Source organism: Trachypithecus francoisi, unplaced genomic scaffold, assembly GCF_009764315.1.
Source record: "Trachypithecus francoisi isolate TF-2019V2 unplaced genomic scaffold, Tfra_2.0 Lachesis_group8, whole genome shotgun sequence".
NCBI lineage: Eukaryota > Metazoa > Chordata > Mammalia > Primates > Cercopithecidae > Trachypithecus > Trachypithecus francoisi.
The window spans coordinates 100,328,370-100,351,741 of record NW_022681473.1 but is presented as its reverse complement, the minus strand read 5'-3'; the positions used below and the strand labels follow the sequence as shown (position 1 = coordinate 100,351,741).

The 23,372-nt window shown below is 40.4% G+C and overlaps 1 protein-coding gene across 2 annotated transcripts in view; it reads right to left on the bottom strand.

The window, feature by feature from the left end:
• Positions 1 to 5,909: 5,909 nt before the first annotated feature.
• Positions 5,910 to 23,372, bottom strand: part of ZC3H12C (zinc finger CCCH-type containing 12C) — a 79,176-nt gene continuing 61,713 nt past the window's right edge. For both annotated transcript variants that reach the window (XM_033205359.1, XM_033205360.1), the window contains exons 4-6: positions 18,580 to 18,814; positions 14,373 to 14,479; positions 5,910 to 13,416 (exon numbers count right to left, since the gene is read on the bottom strand). In XM_033205359.1, coding sequence (XP_033061250.1) covers positions 12,020 to 13,416; positions 14,373 to 14,479; positions 18,580 to 18,814 — 1,739 coding nt within the window. In that variant the 3' untranslated portion in view covers positions 5,910 to 12,019. The remainder of the gene's footprint in view (positions 13,417 to 14,372; positions 14,480 to 18,579; positions 18,815 to 23,372) is intronic.

Below are 23,372 nucleotides of genomic sequence, written 5' to 3'. Positions count from 1 at the left end.
GCTCATGCCTGTAATCCCAGCACTTTGGGAGGCTGAGGCAGGCGGATCACCTGAGGTCAGGAGTTGGAGACCAGCCTGGCCAACATGGCGAAACCCGTCTCTACCAAACACACACACACATACACACAAAAGAGCTGCTCCCAGGCCACGCCAAGGCCCAGCCAGAGCCATAGAGAGGGACGAAGGTGAGGCAAAGGTGATGAAAGTGAGATCTATTCAGAGGCTGAATGGAGGACTTGGGGGCCTGCGTATGTGCTCTGGGAGGGAGAGGGAAGAACGGGAGCCTAGGTGCAGGCCTCCAGCTGGGAAGGGAATTCTGTCCTTGACACGTCTCATGTCCTGGACTCTGGAGCTGGACATACCACAACCCTGTGTGGTGGATTAAAAGATCCCCTTTCACAATAGAGGAAGTTGCTGAGCTTCAAGATTAAGGACCTGCTCAAAGTTGTGCAGCGCGGCAATGGGGGCACCAGATTAGCAACTGGATCTGGACCCCACTACCTCACTGCTTCCCACAGGAGTTGGCGCTGTCACAGCCTCAGGCCTCAGCCAGGGAGTGGTTGGAGTCTCACCGTTCCTGTCCCAGGGGGGAGGTGGGAAATTCTTCTCCATGAGCATCTCTCCTTGCCTTGGCTTTTTCTACTTTGCCCCAAGGCATTGTGCTTTACAGCTTGACAGAACCAATGTCTCTGGAAATGTGTTTCTTTTCTCTGGAAGATGTATTTGGACCCAGAAACTCTAGGCCTCTCAGAGGGTCTTTTGGGCAAAGTCTTAGTCATGGTGGCAAGGGAGGTGGTGTGCGCTTGGCTCTCGGCAGGCTGCAGGCCAGCCGACTGTGCAATGTTGCTCTGGTCCCTTCAGGTCAGCAGAGAGGACTCCCAAAGGGCCTGGTGATACTGCCACCTGTTCAGAAGAACTACAGCCCTGCAGGATAGGCCTGAGTTAGGAGACACACCCACTGCCCTTGGCTCCTTAGGAGTTCAAGAAGCACAAGCTGTGGCCTGACAATCCCCTTCTAACTTCCTGCTAGGCCTCCAGAGCCTGGCGTTGCTCAATCATTGTAATCCTTGATTCAAATATTTCCTGTGCCACCCCTCTCACCATTTGGCATTTCCTGCTACCGATCTGGAAAGCAGTATCACAAGTCTGTATATTAAGTTGTGAGAGAGATGGAGAAGGATCTTTTAAAGTCAGTTGCCATCTTCCTCTTTCCCCATCTGCCTACAGTCACTGCTAACAGGGTGATCGCAATGTCCCCAGGCACCGCGTGGCTGTGGGGAGCAGGAGGCAGAGTTGAGAATGTTTACTTTTTTGGATGACTCAGAGCCAGGAGATGATGGGGTGTGGAAGGCAGGAGCCAGGAGGGGTACTGCCTGGATGGGCTCTGTGGTTTGTGAAAGCTGGTGCTAGGCCGGACACGGTGGCTCACACCTGTAATCCCAGTACCTTGGGAGGCTGAGGCAGATAGATCACTTGATGTCAGGAGTTGGAGACTCGCGTGGCCAACACGGTGAAACCCCATCTCTATTAAAAATACAAAAATTGGCTGGGTGTGGCGGCATGCATTTGTGGTCCCAGTTACTTGCTTGAACCCGGGAGGCAGAGGGTGCGGTGAGCTGAGGTCGTGCCACTGCACTCCAGCCTGGGCAACAGAGTGAGACTCTGCCTCGAAAAAAAAAAAAAAAAAAGAAAAAATGGCTGGCGCTGGTGCGCCCTCACCCGCACCCGCCTTGGCCCAGGGGCCGCCTGTAGTCCCCACTCCCGCCTCTCCCACTGCTTCCCACCTCCCTTCAATGTAGGCAATGAAGTTGAGCTTGGACTAGAACAGGCGTCTTGCTCCAATCCTCCTTGTCTAATTTGCAGGGTTTTAACGTGTATTGCATTCACTATGGCACAATGTGCTTTGTTCTTGTCTTGTTAATTTGGCAACATACAGAGCAAACCCATAAATCTCCAGGGTTTATTGAATGGCTTTTCATGTAGTTACCAAATTGTATTTGCCATCTCCCTTCATCTTTTCACATGCATATTTGAAAGAATTATTCAAATGAATGATAATTACATCCTTGGAAAGTGGAGTGCAGAGGGGAGAGGGCTTTGAAGGCTGAGACAGAAAGCCTCGCCTTGGGCAGGCCCCCACCCCCACCCCAGGGGCTGAAGGGGGACCCTCTGTGCACTGACACCCACCCAGCCACCCACCCAGATCTCTGGACAAGAGCAGGAAGTGCATTTAAACACTGTACTTGCCATTCTTTCAGTGCTCTGTTCCTCACTGAGTTCTCCTGGGGAACTAGGAAGGGAATCTGTTTGGTTACCTAATTAAACTTTCCTATTTTTAATCTCATGGTGAATTTGTGCAAAATAGAAAGCACAGGGAAATGCCAGTGGCAGCTGCTTCAGCATAAAAGGTGTTGTGTTTGCAGTGGGCATTGTCAGGAGTCTGAAAGCTAAATAGGCCTTCTGTAAAAACACCCTAGAAGGTCCCTGAGCATGATTGGAAACATTAGAAATAAATGTACTGCCTTTTACTCTCTGGGGCTACAAAGAATGCTACAGTGGAGACAAGAGTCCAGACTCTGAAATAACCTCTTTTGGACACAGAACCTACCACTCTTGCTTATCAGAGGCAGCGGACCCTGGATTTTCTAGGGCCTTGAGCACTGAACCCTGGTCAGCTGGCTTGAGTCCCAACCCAAGCCCATCCCCAGAAGCCTCAAGACAGGACGATCTCAGTGAAACCTTTCCCTCTAATCCAAGTGACATCTTTGTTGCAGGTGTTTGTACCTGAAAGCAGAGTGATGAAGGTGTGTGGGTCCACGGAAGAAGTAAAAATACAGCCCTAGTTCGTATTTTTCCTAGTCTCTCCCTGTTCCCAGGTAAAGTTATAGCATGTTCAAGGATGTGCACTTATAGCATAACTGGTTTCATTCCTCAGACCTAACTTTGTGTAGAATAACTCATACCAAAGATGACAAAGGGCCCATTCCTAGCCCTGCCTTGCAGCACACTGAAGTGGGAAAAAGAATTCTGAAAGCGTGCACAGTGGGAATTGAATCATGAGGTTGTCTTTGAGCAAGTGCTTTTAGCTTTTTGAGTTTTAGTTTCCTCATTTCTAAAACAGGGATAATGCTTGTTTCATAGAATTTTAATTTGTGTAAAAATATAGTATGGGACCCTCAGATGTGAGTATTCTCCAACTTTGAAAGCAGCAGTTGTAAACTAGAAGGGAATGCTTAAGGGAAAAACAGTTGCCCAATGTCATCTGACATCTCCCCCAAGATGTACACCGTACACCTGAGACCACACAGCAGCTATTGCTCTGTCCAGATTGGCTCTGTAGGTTCTTATGGGAAGGGACCGACATTCCTCTTCACTTAGGTCAAGGGTGTGTGCGGTGGGGAAGAGGTGCAGACAGGTTTGCGGAGCGCCACCTTCAGGAGTAAAAGTGGAGTGCAGGGGATGTTAGTGATGCAGTCGGGAACTGCTTAACTGTGAGATTCTGAAAACTTTTTGTAATCATCATTTGTTATTCCACTTTCCCTATTACAATGCAGATACAGAGAAAAACCCTTAAACCAAGAAGAGCTGAGTGATGGGAGTAGCAAGGAAATGGGTTCTAAGAACTCTTGGAAGGTTAAAATACCACTCCTGAAATAGACCTCACCATTGAATATATCAAATTACATTGATTGTTAGAATTCACACTCTTCCACAGCATAACTATAGAGACAGGGAAAGCTCCATTGAGAACGGCTCAAAATTACTATGCATTTAAATGCCCCTAGTTATTTACATAATAATGGCTGTCACTTACTGAACACACACTATGGATTTGCATGTTCAAAAGGTTTTACTTGTTTCAATTCATTTAGTCTTAACAACCCTTGGAGATGGGGGCAATTATTACTCTGTTTAGAAATTTGCCAGTCTGCTACATGTATGATGTGTGGAGCTGGGGCGTGTACTCTTAATCCAAGGCTGATGACTGCACCTAGAGAGAAATACATTTTTTAAAAGGTTATTTTAAAAATCTTTAAAAAGGGAAACCTTTAAAACGTTAAAAAAATTAAAAATCCTTTAAAAACACAAACATGAAAACCATTAACTCTAAAACAGCAACAGAGGCTGAGGTGCAAAGCCTAACAAATAAGGATGTTCAACTAATGAGAGACCCACCTGCAGGCGTTTTGTTCTGAATAAATTCACTATCACAGTTGCTTTTTACCAAACTCCCTTTGTCACATGCCACTTCATTCATCAATGAGTATTAAGCCATTCTTCTCACCCAATGGTATAGGTGGAGAAGAAATAAAGTCCTTACCACAGGTTAACATTGTTGCCTAATAGAACGTTCTCCTGGATTCTTGGCTCAGCCTGTGGAAGTACCTGGGGAACTCACACCTAATGCTTATTTTGAATATGCTGACTCTTCTGCCAACAATCAAACATCAATAATCAAATCTGCTGACAGAGCCAAAATAAATGGTCTAAATCCACAAGCTGGCAGTTACACAGCTTACAGTAATCGAGTAGGGGGAGAAAAGAATACTTAACAATGCAAATGGCAATTTTAGAGAACAATAAGAAAAGCAGAGGTCCAAAAAGCAATGTAGGAGGAGAAACCTGCTCCCTGTAGTGGCTTCTCACGCAATGACATAGAACGTCCACATGCTAAATCATGAAGATCACGACAATACGGTGACTACACCGGAAACAGTATTTCACTAATAGAAAATTATTAGGACAATTGGGTCAGGAAGACGCTGCTGTCTAGAATAGTCGGGATACAGCGAAGATTGCTGTTTTACTTCAGCAAGAATGGGGGGATACGGCATTGTATTTGTTTAAAACTGTCCTTGAGTTATCCTTATGTCCACTGTCATCACCACCATGTAGCTAGTGACAATAAGCCTGTGAGATGGGCATTCTGATCATTTCACAGCTGTGTATGAAAAAGACTCTGAAAGAGAATTTGCCCAAATTTTACATATTGTGTGTCTCATATATATAGTTACCATAGTAATATGTGCAGGACTGAGATTCAAACACAGCCCTGGAGTTCCTGACAGCTGTCTGCAATCTCTCCCAATCTGTGCAGGAATTTCACAGAAGCAGAGCATTTCCCCACAGTGATCTAAGTTTTCCAGGCTCGACTATTAAAGAGATAAAAATTTCCATTTCTGTTCATTCAAATCTATTCCATTTATTTTTACAAACAAAATCCTTATTCCTGTTGGCTATGTGGCCCTGCACATTCCCGGCCAGCTAAAGAAGTTGAACTCCATGAAGGGGGATGTGTGGACCCTCATTCTCTGTGCCCCACTACCTGTCAGGGTGTCATGGACATCAGTGCTCAAAGTTTTGCGCATCCTAGTAAATACCACTGCACCAACATGAGTCTTTTCGATACATTATGTTTTTTGAGACAAAGTCTTGCTCTGTCACCCAGGCTGGAGTGCAGTGGCAGGATCTTGGCTCACTGCAACCTTCTCCTGCCTCAGCCTTCTGAGTAGCTGGGATTACAGGCATGTGCCATGAAGCCCAGCTAATTTTTCTTTTCTTTTTTTTTTTTTTGTATTTTTAGTAGAGATGGGATTTCACTATGTTGGCCAGGCTGGTCTCGAACTTTTGACCTCAAGTGATCCACCTGCCTTGGTCTCCCAAAGTGCTGGGATTACAGGCGTGAGTCACTGCACTCGGCCCTTTCAATACATTTTAAATCAATTGGCAGCCCTCATAATCAGAAAAGAGGATGTCCGTGCCATCTAGCATTATCTTACAAACTCCTTGGACGAGGTCCTTACCAACAATACTCCTAGCCAGACACCTGATGATACTTCAAAAGCACTGGGAACGAACACTATAATGACGGGTTCAGGAAAAAAAAACCACTCTCATCATGCCTTAAGTTATGTCTAGTTGTCTGACATTTAATTTCAATTTTCATAGAAATTAATTATGGCTCTAACATTTACATTGATACTGACCATGTGTTTATCTTACACAATGCTCACAATGTTAAAAGCTCTGAATGCAGGCAAAGTAGAGAAGTATGATGCTTTTATTTATTTAGCATCTATGGTGCCATATGAGATCAATTTCTTCATTAAAGAAAAACAAACCAGCAGAAGAAAAAAGAATTTTTAAATTTTTTTCTCAGTGGCAGAATCACATAACTGTTTTGATACAGATTTCCAGTAGATCTAAAATACTGCTTTGGGAATTATAAAGATTCCATTACAGAAATACACAGAACAGACGATAAATGCAATCACATCAGTTTATCAGATGGTTGCACTGAACATCTTTTGCCCTACTTTTCCTATAAGAAAAGTTTGCAGGATCAAATAAAAAATTCTACTAGCAGCATACAACTCTGGTTTGGGAGAAAAAACCCTGAAAGGAAAAGATAAAATCAATAACCTGGTACACTTGCAACGAAATGCTTTGTCTCTGCAGAAGTTTGCATGTTTGTGAATATTTCACATAAGAAATTTATAATTTCAAAAAAACTGAAGGAATTCGAACACATATTCTTCATAAAAAGAAATGTTTGCTTTTCGATGCCTTCTTCCCCTGGAACATAAGCTGCTTTAAGAAAGGTGGCAAAAGCTTTAATGAACAACATTTTGTTATTCATCTGAAATATTTGGACAGAAAACTGACAAATTTGGCATACGGTTCAAGAAGTAAAACATTAGGGATTTTATAAAGCTAAGTTAAAACATGCACATTTTCTACTGCCAAATGGCCAAAATCTTAAATTGTCTTTAAAAGACTAAGAATCTTAGAGGAAAAGCCACTTTCTAACATATAACAGTTAACACTGCAACAGGAGTTAATAAGCAGTTAACAAAGTATTAAGGAAAAACAAAGTAACCACTTAAAAAAACAATAAACATTGTTAAAACCCAGAGTTGCATTCCAATTTTAAAAGAAAGTTTAACTATTTAAGTGGATAATGATGTTCATGCTGTTTAAATGTTCTTATGAAAATGATGTTATCGATGCAACAGCTGGTATAAAGCACTGTGAATGAACACGCTCAGCAGCACGTACTTCCAACGAACTCAGAATTACACATGATCATATGAAGAATATCATTCACCAAGGACAGTCCCAAAGCATCTAAAAAACCTGAAGATCTGGACAGACAAAGCAGAGATACATTTTATTTCTTATAAAGAGTTACATTGTAACATGCCACTCACATTATAGCTACAATTATACTAGTCACAAGTTTTAATCTTACAGAATAAAGCTATATAGCATGTGAATTACAATATATTTATCTTCTTTAAAACCATTTTTAAAGAATGGCAGATATATCATTTATTAGAAGCCAAAACCAAGAGAAAAATGTAACTGGTAAATGCAGCCAAAATGTATTTGTGGCTAATTAAATGCTGCAACAGATTTTTTTGGTCCATGAGGCTATTAAAAAACAAAAGGTTGGTAAGGGAATCCCATTTATCAATAGAAATGAAAAGTTCATGAAAAAACTCAATACATATTAAAACATTTTAACAGAATGCTTTTGTTTTGTGGTTAAGCACAAGAAATATCTCTAATAAATAACAGGTGTAAACAGGTAAAAAACTCAAATGAATTAAGATGCTTTAATATGAATGTCTAACAATCCTCTTTTGAAGGATATCAAAAACTACCAGATTTTCTTTTAATGTCAACTGAAATGCAATTATGATTTCTTCTGTTAACATATACTAGGATTTACTGCTTGAGATCAGCAAACTATGGCCCACAGGCCAAATCTGACCTGCTTCTTGTTTCTGTAAATAAAGTTTTATTGGAACACAGCCACACTCATTTACATGTTATCTGTGGCTGTTCTTATGCTATAAAGCCAGAGATAAGTAGTTTTTACAATGGTATTTTAAGCCCATATGATTCCTGTATTATTTACTATCTGATCCTTTACAGAAAAAATCTACCCCTGCCCTAGGGGGCTAAGATAGTGTATGTTTCTTTACTTTTATTAACACTCTGTTTTCTCTTATTCTAAGGCATGTGTGTCATCCATCTCTTTTTAATACCTCATCTTATTTGTCAGTGTATACCTTGGAAACTTAACATGTTAGCTGAATTACCATCTTTAATATATTTGGAACATGAGCATATGTCCAACCAGAACCTGTTTGGTTTCAGGTCACTTGAGAATTCTCCAGGAGTTATATGACAATAAAATGGATGCACTACACACCAACAGAATGGCCAGAAAACTGTACATCTTATTTTATCTTGAATAAGGAAGCTGAATAGCAAAAAGAATAATGAAAACTAAATATAGTTTAAAGTAAATACCATTGTAAATCAGAGGAAAACAGCTTGAGTTTTCAACACACACACACACACACACACGCACACACACACACACGCACACACAAAAACACACACACACCCCCAGAGCCATCCTCCCACCTGTCACAAGAGCTATAACATAAGCAAAGTATATTTGTTTTATAAATATATTACTGTCTATATACATATAGATACATCCATAAGACATGTTAAATAATTATTTGTATAATCAATACTACTTTAAGTTTTTTTGTGTACTTTAAAATTACACATTCTATTAAAAATATCAAAATAATTCTTTTAAAATACCAAGAATAAAACCAGTGAAGAATCGCTTTCCATCCAAGTGGTTCTAAATCTTATCATTGGCTGTCCAGACCCCAGACTTGGTCGTTCACAACTCAAAGAAACATAGTTCAATTAGAGAAAAGTTAGCCATCAGAAGCACTCCCCCAACCCGTTTTTAATACCTCATAACAAATACATATTTGTGTGTATATATATATATATATATATATAATACTCTTCAGTTATATTACATATTCTCATAAATGAATTTTCATAAAAACACAAAGTTCAAGTTTCCACCAGTATCAAATATTTTATACTGGTGTGCGTTTCTTCCAAATCTGTAGGTCAATGACAAACTCTTATCAGGATATATAGAGAGATCATAAAAACAAGACTGAAAACGTCTGTATCACATGCAAGAAAGAAGGAAATACCAAGAGCCAGTATTTGGCCAGTTGGGTACTATTCCCTCTGGACAAGACACAGAGACAACAGACTGGCTACTTACTGTGTAAAGTACAGTCAACTGTCAGTTATTCAGGGGCAAAATACTCCAATCTGAATCCTTTTTTTTTTTTTTCGATCAGTTGACCATTTCTGGCAATTTCACTTATTAACACACCTCTCTGGTTATTTCTTAGCAAGTCTGGTACAAGATTTGGTTAGAGAGAAAGTTTTGGCTAACATGAAGGCTTGTGATCAGCTATGGATTTAATTTAATGATGGACTCCTTTGACTTATTGCTTTAGATAAGTAAGAATTTGCTGTACCTAAAGTCTGCCAATTATCTCATTCTACGGCTCTGAACGCAACATTGGTGATTCAAAAAAAGGGGACAAATTGTCCTCTTCACATAAGAAAACTGCTATTTTTAAACTCATAATTAATTACACTGAAGGATTTAGTGTGGGTAGTTCAGAGCTATTCACTTCAGTAGAAGTGGCAGCTGGCTACACTACTTTCCCATAATTTAAAATCCATGAGGCAATGACAAATAGTCAGCTAATAACACAAGAAGGTCAAATTCAAAGTGTCACACACATCTCACCTAAGATCTCATTTAAATAAATGGAGTAAAATTTGGCAAATGTTCAAACAAATGGTAAAATGAAGAAAATGGAAGCAAAACCTACATGTATCATTTAAAAGTGATTTCATACGAAAAAAAAGTCTTAGAATATGACTAAAATAAAAGATATTACACATCTGTAACCCTATTTTTGGCACTGAGTTAGCCTCTACGTTTAAACTTGCTTTATAGTGACCAACCAAATCAAGGAAACAGTTTCACAGGTGAGTAGTGTTGCTCTCAGACAGACACCACTCAGAATGGATTGTGTGGTCTCACCCATATAATTTCTGGGTACAGATGAGTGCCACACTCATTTCAAACACAATAGCAGTAATTGTGTAGAATACCACTTTCCTGAATTAAGTTTGCTGAACACGGTTCAGATTATTGGTTATGTCAATATGCACAATGCCTTTTAGAAGCATTTACTGTATACCCAAATCCTACTTCGTGCAACACACAGTGTCACACAAGTAGTGAAAATGTTATCCTAGTCAAAGGTGCTTGGACATTATTTTCAGGCAGCATTTTACCTTTATTTTAAGTTCACACTAGGTAAGTTTTAGGAGAAAGAAAATGCCAATAAATTTATGTAATGTGTTTTAATATATTATATAAAACTAAGACAAACACTTTTATTTATCTAAATTGTTATTTTTATTTTCTAACCTATTCTAGACCTCAATTTTACTTTAAAAATTTGTATTTAAATAAGGGATAAAATGTTGCCCAAAAGTCTAATCATAGTTACATACTTGTGTTTTAACTAGATCTACAAATCAAAACAGTTCTTATAGTTAAAAAGATACAATTTGTATCAACAGTAAAAGGTACTTTCTGGTTTTTCAGGGCTTTACTTCAAACTGTAGCATGTAGAATAATCAGAATAGCCAGGGCATCTAAGCAGACTACAGAAAAAGATCTGAATGTGTCTGTTACACAAAGTACAATTCAAAACCTGGAGGCAACCGTCAAGGGATGTCAGTCACACAACTATCTGCCACTGGCTGCAAAATCTGTCTTCTAATCCGCAGAAATGTATTCACCGCTAGCAAAACCCATGACTTTGAAACCAGAAATATCCCTTACTAATACTAGAACAGACCTTAGTCTGTATCTAAAACTACACTATTTGTGGCAAGAATCTGGCCTTAATAATATAACAGGCCCCCCAAGAAAACTACCTTCAGGAAAATGGAAAATATACAATATCTTACAAAAATTTTAAGTTACCATTTACAACTTCTCCATCACCATTTCTATAGTGCAGTATCAAGAAATGTTGCATATCCTCAACACATAAACCCACCTCAGGCCAGCCTTGATAAATAGCAGGAAAGCTAAAGAGTATGTTAAATATAAAAGTTGCATTGTGAATAATTAGATTCATTAAAAACAGGCAAGTGCTGTGAAAGGGTTATTTTATCCAGTATTGTTGTGCCCCAAAACAAAAAGACAGACATATTAAAAATACAGGTTAATGGAAATCTAGGAACTCAATTCCACTTCTGCTGTCTAGAAGCACATCACAGCTGGATAACAAAGCTCTAACCTGTCACAGTTACAGCTTTTGCCTTATTCACTTAAAAAAATGGAAACATTTTTTCCATTGATTGCATCTGCTTTCTTTTAAATCAACCATATTAAATTAACTAATTTCTTAACAGAAAAAAATACAAACAAAAATAACACAATGAAAAGTGCCACACTGTAAATCATTCTAATATATATACTGTTACCCATTTCAACATAAAACTGGTAACTTACATTTTGTTTAAAATATAAAGTCAGTGCTGTAGTATATCTTTGTTTCTATAAATAATGATTATAGCACAAAGAAGCCCACTTTCCCCAAATAAAAATAACTTAAAAAGCTGTAAAAGAGTCTAATTAAGCTTGGCTCGAAAAAACAGTTTGCTAGGTCTAATCAAATGTCCCACGTTCTGAAGGTATTGTAATTGCTTGCAATTGATAGACAAACACCAAGTTAATAAAACACAAAACAAGGATAAAAAGTGCTGCATATAAACCCCTGATGCACCAAAGATTAATATCAAAGATCACAGATACATCTATTAAATCAAACTGGAAAAATTTCCAGCCAAGGATTGAGCTTTAAAAAGGAAATGTTAAAAAAAAGTTTAAATGTAAAGCAATCCCGTGATACTTCCACCATATGGGGCTATACATACAGATTCCATGATACAGTATTTCACATAAATGGATACTATATAACCTCCTTGCTGAGAAGGAGATCACATGTGCTATTGTAGCAAACCTCCCTCAGCATTTGAGCTGAACAAAAAACTACTAAACACCACAAAGATGCATCATCTTTCAATAACCCAGCTGGGATTTTTCCACTAAAATGGCTGCGGCGAGCTGCTGGGCGTCTGTCATGTGAGGATTCCTTTTCATGACAATTCTCACAAGGTCAGGTGGGAAGATGTTGCACAAATTAATATAAATCTTTTCTCGGTTGTCTTGATACCTGGGGGGATCTTGCGGCACTCCACAGTACGGGATCCGCCAGGCTGGCTCCTGCTGCTCAGGGAGGCTCTGGAAGGTGAACTGCTCATAACACGGCTGCGTGGAGTTATCGGGCAAGGAATAAGTCTGCCGGTACCCATAGGCGTCGATCCCATAACCCGGCCTCTCCCAGCTTCCCAGGCCTTCCTGGCGGGAATAAGGCTTTCTTTGTCGTGAAGGAGAACTATCATAAAGTCGAGAGTCAGAGATGCTGTCTATGCTCGTGGCCACCAAGGACCTCCCTAGGTGTGGTGCCTTAGAGTGTGCTGAACTTGGAGGAGAGGGGTAGTCGCCAGGACAGCTGGACCGCCCGCCCACAGCGGGGTGCTGCAGGTGCAGAGCCAAGTGCGGAAGAGGAGGCTTGTGATGGAACTTTGGTTCTTCGTGACTGTAACTTTGCACTCTGGTTAAGGGGTCGTGGAAATTCTGCAGGAAGGGCTGAGGATTAAGGCGGCTGTGAGGGTGCATGTGTTGACACTTCAAATTCTCCTCTAGCTGTGGGTCGGGGGAGCTGACATAGGACCGGTCATTGTAACCCACGTAGGAGTCACTGCTCCCACAGCTCATGCTCCCTTCACTGCTGCAGTCAGAAGCTACGGAACTTATTCTATAATCTGTGTCTAAGGAGAAACGCCTTTCAGGGCTTCGTGGGCCTGAGAGACTCAGATTTGAGTATGCGTTCAACATGGAATAATATCCAATGTCGACAGGCGAATCACATTTTGGATACTGTTCATAAGGCATTAGCGTTCCGTGATTTTTGGTTGCCATCATCACTGGAGGATATTGTCCCTGTGGTCTTTGATCCTGAGGTGGGAAATGAACTCCAGATGGAAGGCCATTGCTTAAAGATGTAGTGCTTTGGGGTTTTGCAGTAGAAGTAGCCGGGATGCTAACTAAGGAAGGTACAGACCTGGTTTCCAATTTGTTTTTGGTGGGAAGCTTTTCTTCTAGGTCTTGGTAGACTTGAGTCCTTATGCTTGGATCTGATTGCCTCTTTGGAGCACCTCGTTTGACATCAGAAGAGCTATCAGCCTTGGTGCTACAAGGAACACTGTTGCTTTTCACCAATCCTCCTTCGTTTGCAGTTTTGGCTGCTGTATTTCTAGACATGGCACGGAGTTCATCAGCCACGGACCGCTGTGGCTGGCTGCCCCTTTCGGGATGATAATATTTGCACTTGTGTCCATAGGTACACTTCTTTCCTAAGAAGAGTAAAATTAATGAGGCAAAGGAGCATACCATCAGATCCGGAAAACACAGTTTGGCCCTATGATTTTAACTTGTAGAAGAGACAATGACAGAAATGGGAGCTGTTTTACGTGTCATCCTGTTCTTTACTCTTGAGAAATGTCACTTCTCAGTCTTCTCACTTCCTTACTATTAAGAGCAGTAGGAAGTTGGCCGAATGAGTAACAATCACCTCCAGAACATTTTTTTTTTTGGGACAGAGTCTTGCTCTGTCACCCAGGTGGAGGGCAGTGGTGTGATCTCAGCTCACCGCAACATCTGCCTCCCGGGTACAAGTAATTCTTATGCCTCAGCCACTTGAGTAGCTGGGATTACAGACATGCGCCCCCACGCCTGGTGAATTTTTTTTGTATTTTAAGTAGAGACAGGGTTTTGCCATGTTAGCCAAGCTGGTCTCAACTCCTGGCCTCATGTGATCTGCCCACCTTGGCCTCCCAAACTACTGGGATTACAGGTTTGAGCCGCTGCGCCTAGCCACCTCCAGAACTTTTGGCTAATACCTCTGTCCTCAACTCCCCCCTGCCTCTTCACTTCCAGCAGGACTTTATAATTAGGTAGGAAATTCTGTTTTGAAGAGCACAGTGTACTATTGTAGGGCGATAGAACCATGCTAATCTGATTTGTATCTAGATGAAAAAACTCCACATTTTGATTCACTTCAAAGCTAACTTCATGTAGAATTAACAGTGTTTTTTGAACCATGTTTTAATATAAGGAAATGCATTTGTATTGAATCCAAACAGGTAAAAATAATTCTTTTTCATGGCCAAGACATTTTCTGAAATTTAATTGGAATCCAAAGACCTGCATATTATGCCATCCAAAATTTTAAGTGTTTCTTTTATTAACAAAAGTTTAATAATATATTGTGTTCTAACGGCATATACTCAATATTCATAAAGCAAGTTACCATATGGACAAGGCTGCTTCTTGTGTTCAGGAACAATAGGTTTCTTCCTCAGAAAATTATCCAGACTGGGGCCATGTCTGCCAAGAGGGTCATCAGGGGGCATGAACCTGTCACAGAGATAATAAAAAAATAATACCTAAGTTGGAAGCTGATAATTTAATTCTAAAAAGAGGACAAAGATTTGTTCACTCTAAGGAATTTTTTTTGAAATGTTAATCCAAGCGTTTTGATTCAATGTTTACAGAGTAAAAAAGAAATCAGTAAATGAAGTTCTCATTTCTTAATGAAAATTCAACTGCTTCGAGCTCTGAAATTGTATTTGTTTTCATTCAAGTAAGTTTTGAGTTGAGCATGTCCTATTAATTCTTCCTTCCTCTCAGTCTTGGGATTTTGTAAGGGTTTTAGAAAATGATTTCAGTCATACTTTAGGAGTTTCATCAACATAGACCTCATGAAATAGATTGCTGCAGGTGGGGCGAGGCGGAGCAGCTGAGAAGGGAGGGGCTAGAACACAACGGGAAGGTACAAACTTACCGAACACGGGTTAGTGCCAGGCACTTTACACACTACACCATGGCATCCTAACCCTGATCCCATGAAGTATCAGCTCCATTTTACAGACAAGTAAACTTCTCTAATTTAGGTTTAGATAAATTAGGTGATTTTTATCCAATGTCGCATGGCACAGTCGAGATTCAATTATATCTAACTCTGATCTATTCTCTTCCCTATTTGAATATGCTTCTCAACTGAGATAGAAAAAATGCTAAGGAAATAAACCTACTATTTTGGATGGACTAATTAAGAAGAGAAGAATTTATGGCATGAATAATGAAAAGAAGTTATGCTTGAAGAATTCTGCTATTCATTATATCACCATTCGAACTTAAACCCAAGTATTTACCTATAAAATGTGAATAATGGGAATAATGTAAGAACCCTTACGGGAGTGTCAACATGGCTGATTACTAACACTTAGCAAACACAGTGTTCAGTATTATAAAACAATACGGTAACATTACATGTTACAAAACAGAAGCTAAAGTCACTCAATCCCACAATCTTAATACAATTACTTTCCATGTCTGTGTTAGAGTTAAGTCATTTTCATTGTGCACATATCATTTTACATGGCTTTAATCAAACACAAATATGATTTTACACTTTATCTTTTTAACATAAAAAACCTTTCTCATGTTTCTTAATAGCCTTCATAATAATTCTTTTTATCTTTTTGACACAGAGCTTTCCTGTTTTTTTTTTTTTTGAGACGGAGTCTCGCTCTGTCGCCCGAGCTGGAGTGCAGTGGCCGGATCTCAGCTCACTACAAGCTCCGCCTCCTGGGTTTATGCCATTCTCCTGCCTCAGCCTCCCGAGTAGCTGGGACTTACAGGCGCCCGCCACCTCGCCCGGCTAGTTTTTTGTATTTTTTAGTAGAGACGGGGTTTCACCGTGTTAGCCAGGATGGTCTCGATCTCCTGACCTCGTGATCCGCCCGTCTCGGCCTCCCAAAGTGCTGGGATTACAGGCTTGAGCCACTGCGCCTGGCCGAGCTTTCCTGTTTCACCCAGGCTGGAGTGAAGTAGTATGATCTCGGCTCACTGCAACCTGTGCCCGCCTGGGGTTCAAACAAGTCTCCTGCCTCAGCCTCCCAAGTAGCTGGGATTACAGGCGTCCATCACTACACCCAGCTAATTTTTTTTGGATGTTTAGTAGAGACGGGGTTTCGCCATGTTGGCCAGGCTGGTCTCAAACTCCTGGCCTCAGGTGATCCACGTGTCTTGGACTCCCAAAGTGCTAGGATTACAGGTGTGAGCCACCACACCTGGCATAATTCTTTTTTTCATAATAACCCTGAAGAGCTGAATAATATTCCAGTAGGAGATGTATCATAATTCAATTGATTTCTCTATTGTACATTTAGTTGCCCTTGAATTCTTGCAATTAGAAAGAATACAGAAATGAACACATCTGGTCTTTATTTATTCCTCATTATATATTCCAAGAAATGAGATTTTTGGGTTGATAGAACACAATATTCTTGAGGCTTCTGTGAACCTCTGCCAAATAATATATCAGTGCATCTTTAATAGCATGAGGCATACACAAAACTATTGTTGTGAATTAAATGAGTGAGAAAATATATTCTTTTTAGATTCATTTGCATTTTTAATTAGCACAAGAGGTGAACTTTTTCTACATATTTATAAATATATTTACTTCTCATGAGACATGCTTGTTGATGTCATTTGTTAATTCATCAACTTTTAGACTCTCATCATGGTCAGAATCTTAAATTAGTATAAGAACTTTAAAAATTCATGTACAGTCATGCACTGCATAACATCTTGGTCAACAATGGGCTGCATATATGACAGTGGAGCTGAAAAGTTGCTGGTAACGTAATAGCATAATGCATTACGCATGTGTTTGTGATCATGCTGATGCTGGTACAAACAAAGCTACTGTGCCCCCAGTCGTATAAAAGTGTAGCACATACTATTACGGACTGTGCATAATACTTGATAAACCATGATGTTACTGGCTGTGCGTGATGGCTCACGCCTGTAATCCTAGCACTTTGGGAGGCCAAGACAGACAGACCGATTGAGGCCAGGAGTTTGAGACCAGCCTAGCCAACATGGTGAAACCTCGTCTCTACTAAAAAAAAAAAAAACAAAAATTAGCCAGGTGTGACGGGGCGTGACTGTAATTCCAGCTACTCAGGAGGCTGAGGAATGAGAATTGCTTGAACCTGGGAGGCTGAAGTTGCAGTGAGCCAAGATGGTGCCACTGTACTCCAGCCTGGGCGACAGTGCAAGACTACATCTCAAAAAACAAAAAAAAACAAAAGAAAACTAAAAAATCCCCAACTACGTTACTGGTTTATGTAGTTACTATATTATACCTTTTGTTTTTATTTTAGAGTGTATTCCTTCTACTTCTAAAAAAAATGTTAACTGTAAAACAGCTTCATGCAGTTCCTTCGGGAAGTATTTCTAAAGGCATTGTTACCATAGGAGATGATAGCTCCACGCTCAGTACTGCCCTGGGAGACCTTCCAGAGGAACAATATGTGGAGGTGGAGGACAGTGATTCTGATGCTCCTGACCCTGTGTAGGCAGGCCTAGGATAATGTGTTTGTGTCTTAGTTTTTAACAAAAACTTTAAAAAGAAAGAAAAAAATAAAAACAGAAAAGAGCATATAGAATAAGGATATAAAGAAAGAAAATGTTTTTGTACAGCTGGCACAATGTTTTAAGCTAAGTGTTATTACAAAAGAGAAAAATGTTTTAAAAACTAAGAAGTTTATATATTAATAGTAAAAAAGTTATAAGCCAAGGTTCATACATTATTGAAAAAAGAAAAGTATTTTTTGATAAATATGGCATAGCCTAAGTATACGGTGTTTATAAAGTCTATAGTGGTTTATGGTAATGTCCTAGCCCTTCACATTCACTCACCATACACTCACTGACTCACTCAGGACAACTTCCCGTCCTGCAAGCGCCACTCATGGTAAGTCCCTACAGAGACATAACATTTAGAAATCTTTTATAGCATATTTCATGGTAAATATACCTCTTCAGTGTTTAGGGATGTTTAGATATACAAACATATCGTACCACTGTATTACAATTGCCTACAGTATTCAGGACAGTAGCATGCTATAAAAGTTGGTAGCCTGGGAGCAACAGGCTGTATGTATCACATCGCCTAGGTGTGTGGTAGGCTGGACCAGCTAGGTTTGTGTAAGTACACTCTATGATGTTCACACCCATGATGAAATCGCCTGAGGATGAACTTCTCAGAACATATCCCTGTTGTTAAGCCAAGCATGGCTTATTTAGTAAGCTATCAATGCTCTACATTGATTTTGAAAGGCAGTCCTTTGAGGGTGAAGATGGGAATTCCCCCTATGTCTGTTTCCTCAGGTTCTTCAGACAGATTCTTAGAAGACTTCCTCTACCTTAGGTGTTCTGTGAGTGACTTACAGGGAAAGGTGGGGCCTGCCACTCACACTGGGCCTCCTGTGGCAATGATTTTGCAGTTTTCCTGACTCCCACTGAGGAACAGTGGGGAGATCAGTTCTTAGAAACCTGTTTGAGGTCTGGACAGTGGCAAAAAGAGAATTCTGTAGCAGCTACCAGGGATAGTTATATTTTCACAGAAGCAATATCATTGGCAAGTAAATGGTTTTACTTACTTGTCATTGACAAATGAATACATTAATAATCGTTCATCTATGAACTTCTTCCATTCTGGTTTCTCATTAGCCAAATCCCTGTAGTTATCATTGGACACAATGATACCATCCGACTCAAAAGCCAGCTTCACGATGAACCTGTCGTCATAGCACACCACTCTCCTCCCCTGGACTCGCCGGGATGGCGTGAACACCAGGATTTTCTCCTTTTCTAACTTACGTAAAATTTCCTGATCTGCAAGAATAATAACGGTAGGATTTCAGAAAGGAGATACACAGATAACACACGTGGCAACTTTCATACAATGTGAAACTCTAAAACATTAGCTGTATATATGTAGCCCTTTAATTAGGGATTATGATTTAATTTGTAGATACAACATAATTTCCAACTCTCAATAGTATTTTTCCTTCAGGAATTTTAGTAATAAAGGCTTTAAAAATAGTTAAAAAATATGAACAGTGTAAAACTGAAACATGACTGGGCAAATTCTGTCATTATATGAAGCTTTTGCTTAAGACCAGGAGCCATCAGCATGACCACTACGGACACAGTTTCTTCCACGTTCCTACTTGAACACCGTTCTAACAGAGCAGCTGTATGTTGTGTGGGGTTCAGGTGTGAGCAATACATTTTTTTCCTCTAAGTTTGTTTGCATATTTTGTAGTTGTTTTCTTCCAACTAGTGGGAGAGTATGAAAGGAAGCAGAAGTCGTCGAGGTAGCAAAGGGAAAAATCTTTAAATGCAGAAAGTTCAAAGAGAGAGGAGGCAGTGAGGTCACGAGTGTTGTTATGAACATGGCTATGATATGCTTCATGACCTTTCTGTGAGACAGGGTAACGAACGGCAGCATTCTCGTGGGGGTCGAACTGAGTAAGAAGAAGTGATTATGTGGAGAAAGCATGTGTTGATTAGAAAAGGCCGGGTAGAGAGATGCTCATTTTGTCTGTGGTTGGCATACTCTCTTTTTTTGTGACTGAGTTTTGCTCTGTCGCCCAGGCTGGAGTGCAGTGGTATGATCTTGGCTCACTGCAACCTCCATTTCCCCAGTTCAAGTGATTCTTGTGCCTCAGCCTTCTGAGTAGCTGGGATTACAGGCACCTGTCACCATGCCCGGCTAATTTTTGTATTTTTAGTAGAGACGGGGTTTCACCATGTTGGCCGGGCTGGTCTTGAACTCCTGACCTCAGGTAATCGACCCACCTCAGCCTCCCAAAGTGCTGGGATTACAGGAGTGAGCCACTGCGCCCGGCTGGTTGGCATATTCTTATGGTACTTTGTAACTCTATTGACTTGTTTTGTGATTTAAAAAAGGGTATGAGAGTTCATATGTTGATCAATGATAAAAATTCTCTTTCAACCATCCTTTCCTTCTACTTTTGCTCCTCTGTCCCCCATTTTCCCACCATTGTAAATTCTGGCACAGAGTGTGGGGCACAAACCTACAGATGTCAGGATTTTTTTTTTTTTTAAAAGCTCACTACTTCTCAATGCTTATTAACTGGACTTACTAAGTTTTTTTCAATCCATCTCTGCAACAGATGATTATTACATACCTTCCTGGTATTGTGCTAGGTGTTAACAGCCATCAAGACTAAAAATGACCTCTCCAAAGGAGCCTCAGTCTTACTGCACTGGACAGACACATAACCCAGGTAAACAAGAGTTGTAATTGCCACAGCAGAAGTGTGAGCTGGGTACGGATGGAAGAGTTACATGGGTCAGCTCTAATCCTGGCATACAGATTGATGATGCCCCTGACAGAAGAATTCATTAAGACCAGACATTTAGGAGGCTGAGGCAGGCAGACTGCTTGAGCTCAGGAGTTCAAGACCAGCCTGGTCAACATAGCAAAACCCTGTCTTTACGAAAAATACAAAAATTAGATGAGCGTTATGGTGCACACCTGTAATCCCAGCTACCCAAGAAGCTGAGGCAGGAGAATTGCTTGAACCCTGGGAAGAAAAGGTTGCAGTGAGCTGAGATCATGCCACTGCTCTCCAGCCTGGGCAACAGAGTGAGACTCTGTCTCAAAAAAAAAAAAAAAAAAAAAAAGACCAGACCTTTGTATGAGTGGAAGAAATGTGGGCATCAGCAAATCATGGACAAATCTCCGGTTCTGCTACTTTCCACATCAGATAATCACAATCTTGTTGAGCCTGTTTCTCATGTTGTCAAATGCAGCTGATAAACTATGAGAAGTACATGAGTTAACTTACGGCAAAGCAGCTAGCACAGTGCCTGGCAAGCTCCCAATAAACACTGTGCTCTTCAACTTAATTTTGTTTAATAGAGGTAACTGCCGATTGCCGATCTCTTTTTTTTTCTTGAGACGGAATCTTGCTCCATCTCCCAGGCTGGAGTGCACTGGTGCAATCTCAGCTCACGGCAACCTCCACCTCCCAGGTTCAAGCGATTCTTCTGCCTCAGCCTCCTGAGTAGCTGGGACTACAAGCGCGCGCCACCATGCCCAGCTAAGTTTTGTAATTTTAGTAGAGACAGGGTTTCGCCATATTGGCCAGGGTGGTCTCGAACTCCTGACCTCATGATCTGCCTGCCTGGGCCTCTCAAGGTGCTGGGATTACAGGTATGAGCCACTGTGCCTGGCCTACTATTGATCTCTTTTAGAAATGAAAGAATACCAATGCAAAATCGAGTGCCCCGTCTCAATTATAGGAGTTGTCATATTATATTTGTGTGTTAACCTGATAAGCATTTTGAGGGCAGGTGCCATATGTCATTTATCTTTGTATCCATCAGCACCCAGCCCATGAGGCATACCAGTAGATGTTCAGTGACTGTCTGTGGAGTGAATAAATGAGTTACTTAAACCGATATACTCTGAAGTCTTTCAGTTCATTCATAGTCTTACGTTCATGAGTAATCTATGGCACTTTATTATTTGTGAGGATGTTTACTCATCTATGCCATGTCTTGATCCTCACCAAAGTGAGTTGTAGATTAAGTTCGGTGGCCTCACAGTCATCATGTTGCTTAATTTGCATTTCTTTCATTGTTAATGAGGTTAGAAGGACATTAATTAGGATGACATAAATAATCCTGACCTAAGTAATATGGGTTCAGTAAAACTAGAAAGTTAACTGAATTTCTAGTTCTTAGCACAGCACTTGATACACAGCTAGTGCTTGTTAAATATTTGATAAATGAATGGAAGATTGGCAAAAGTGCTAATCTGAATCTATGATGCTGACAACTTGAAAATATTTCTTATCAACTGTCTTTTTTTGGTGCAGTGAAAGAGTATTGGGCTACTCAATTTACCAGGTATTATCTGGTTGAGGGATTTAGTCAAGAGAATTATTACCCTGGGATTATAACACCTAAAAGCCTCTGACATTAGTTTGGCATTTTACAAAGCAGTCTGCATACTGATGTGTTCCAGGGACTGGCATGCTGGTATTTTTAAAACTAAACTTAGACACATTTTACACAGTGTACTATCATTTTCTCTTCTTCTTGCTTTCATACTCCTTTCATGTTCAGGAAGCTTTAAAGTCATTTACATGCTTAAATATTGTTTTTCTTTTTTTAGTTTACTTCATCCCTTCCCCCATTATCAAAACATTGTTAGGTTCCCTGTAGAAAATTAGAAAGGTAAGGACAAGTACTAAGAAGCAGGGAGAAATAAAGACCTCACAAAGTTGCAACCAAGAGGCAATTACTGTTAACAGTTTGGTATATTTCCTTCTCATCTTTTCTGTGTATTTTGTTCTTTCCATTGTTGATATATGTGTATATTATATATATATGTACGCCTGTCTGTGTGTCTGTCCATAAAATAAAATCTGCCTTTTATGTAAAACAGCATTTCTGCAGATCATTAAAAATTCTGCCTGAATATTCTAATGCATATTCTATCATATTGATACATCCTAATTGATTGAACCATTCTTCTAATGAATGAACACTTTTTTTTTTCTATTCTAAATAATAATACTGCATGGGATGTCTTTGGTCATAAATATTTGTCTGTACTTCTGCTTATTTTCTTGGAACTTATTCTTAGAAGGCGAACTAGTAGATTCAAGAATATTAATATTTTAAGACCAACTACGTTCTTGACAGGTTGCAACAATTTCCACAGCAGCCTGTGAGTAACTGCTTCAGGGCATTGAGTGTTATCAGATTTTTACTTTCTGCTAATTTTTTTTTTGAGGCGGAGTCTCGCTCTACCGCCCAGGCTGGAGTGCAGTGGCCGGATCTCAGCTCACTGCAAGCTCTGCCTCCTGGGTTTACGCCATTCTCCTGCCTCAGCCTCCCGAGTAGCTGGGACTACAGGCACCCGCCACGTCGCCCGGCTAGTTTTTTGTATTTTTTAGAGATGGGGTTTTGAGACGGAGTCTTGCTCAGTTGTCCAGGCTGGAGTGTGATGGCATGATCTCAGGTCACTGCAACCCCCACTTCCTGGGTTCAAGTGATTCTCCTGTCTCAGCCTCCCTAATAGCTGGGATTACAGGTGCCCGCCACCAGGCCTGGCTAATTTTTTGTGTTTTTAGTGGAGACAGGGTTTCACCATGTTGGCCAGGCTGGACTTGAACTCCTGACCTCAAGTGATCCATCCGCCTTGGCCTCCCAAAGTGTTGGGATTACAGAAGTGAGCCTCCGCGTCTGGCCATCTCTGCTAATTTGTTGGGTAAAAAATAACATTGTTTAGATTTGCATTTATTTAATTACTAATTGGGTTGAACTTTTTTCTTCTTATTTAGTGCTTGCATTCTGGGAGTTGTCTATTCCTAGCCTTTTGATGCTTATATACCGGAAAGAAGTTCGT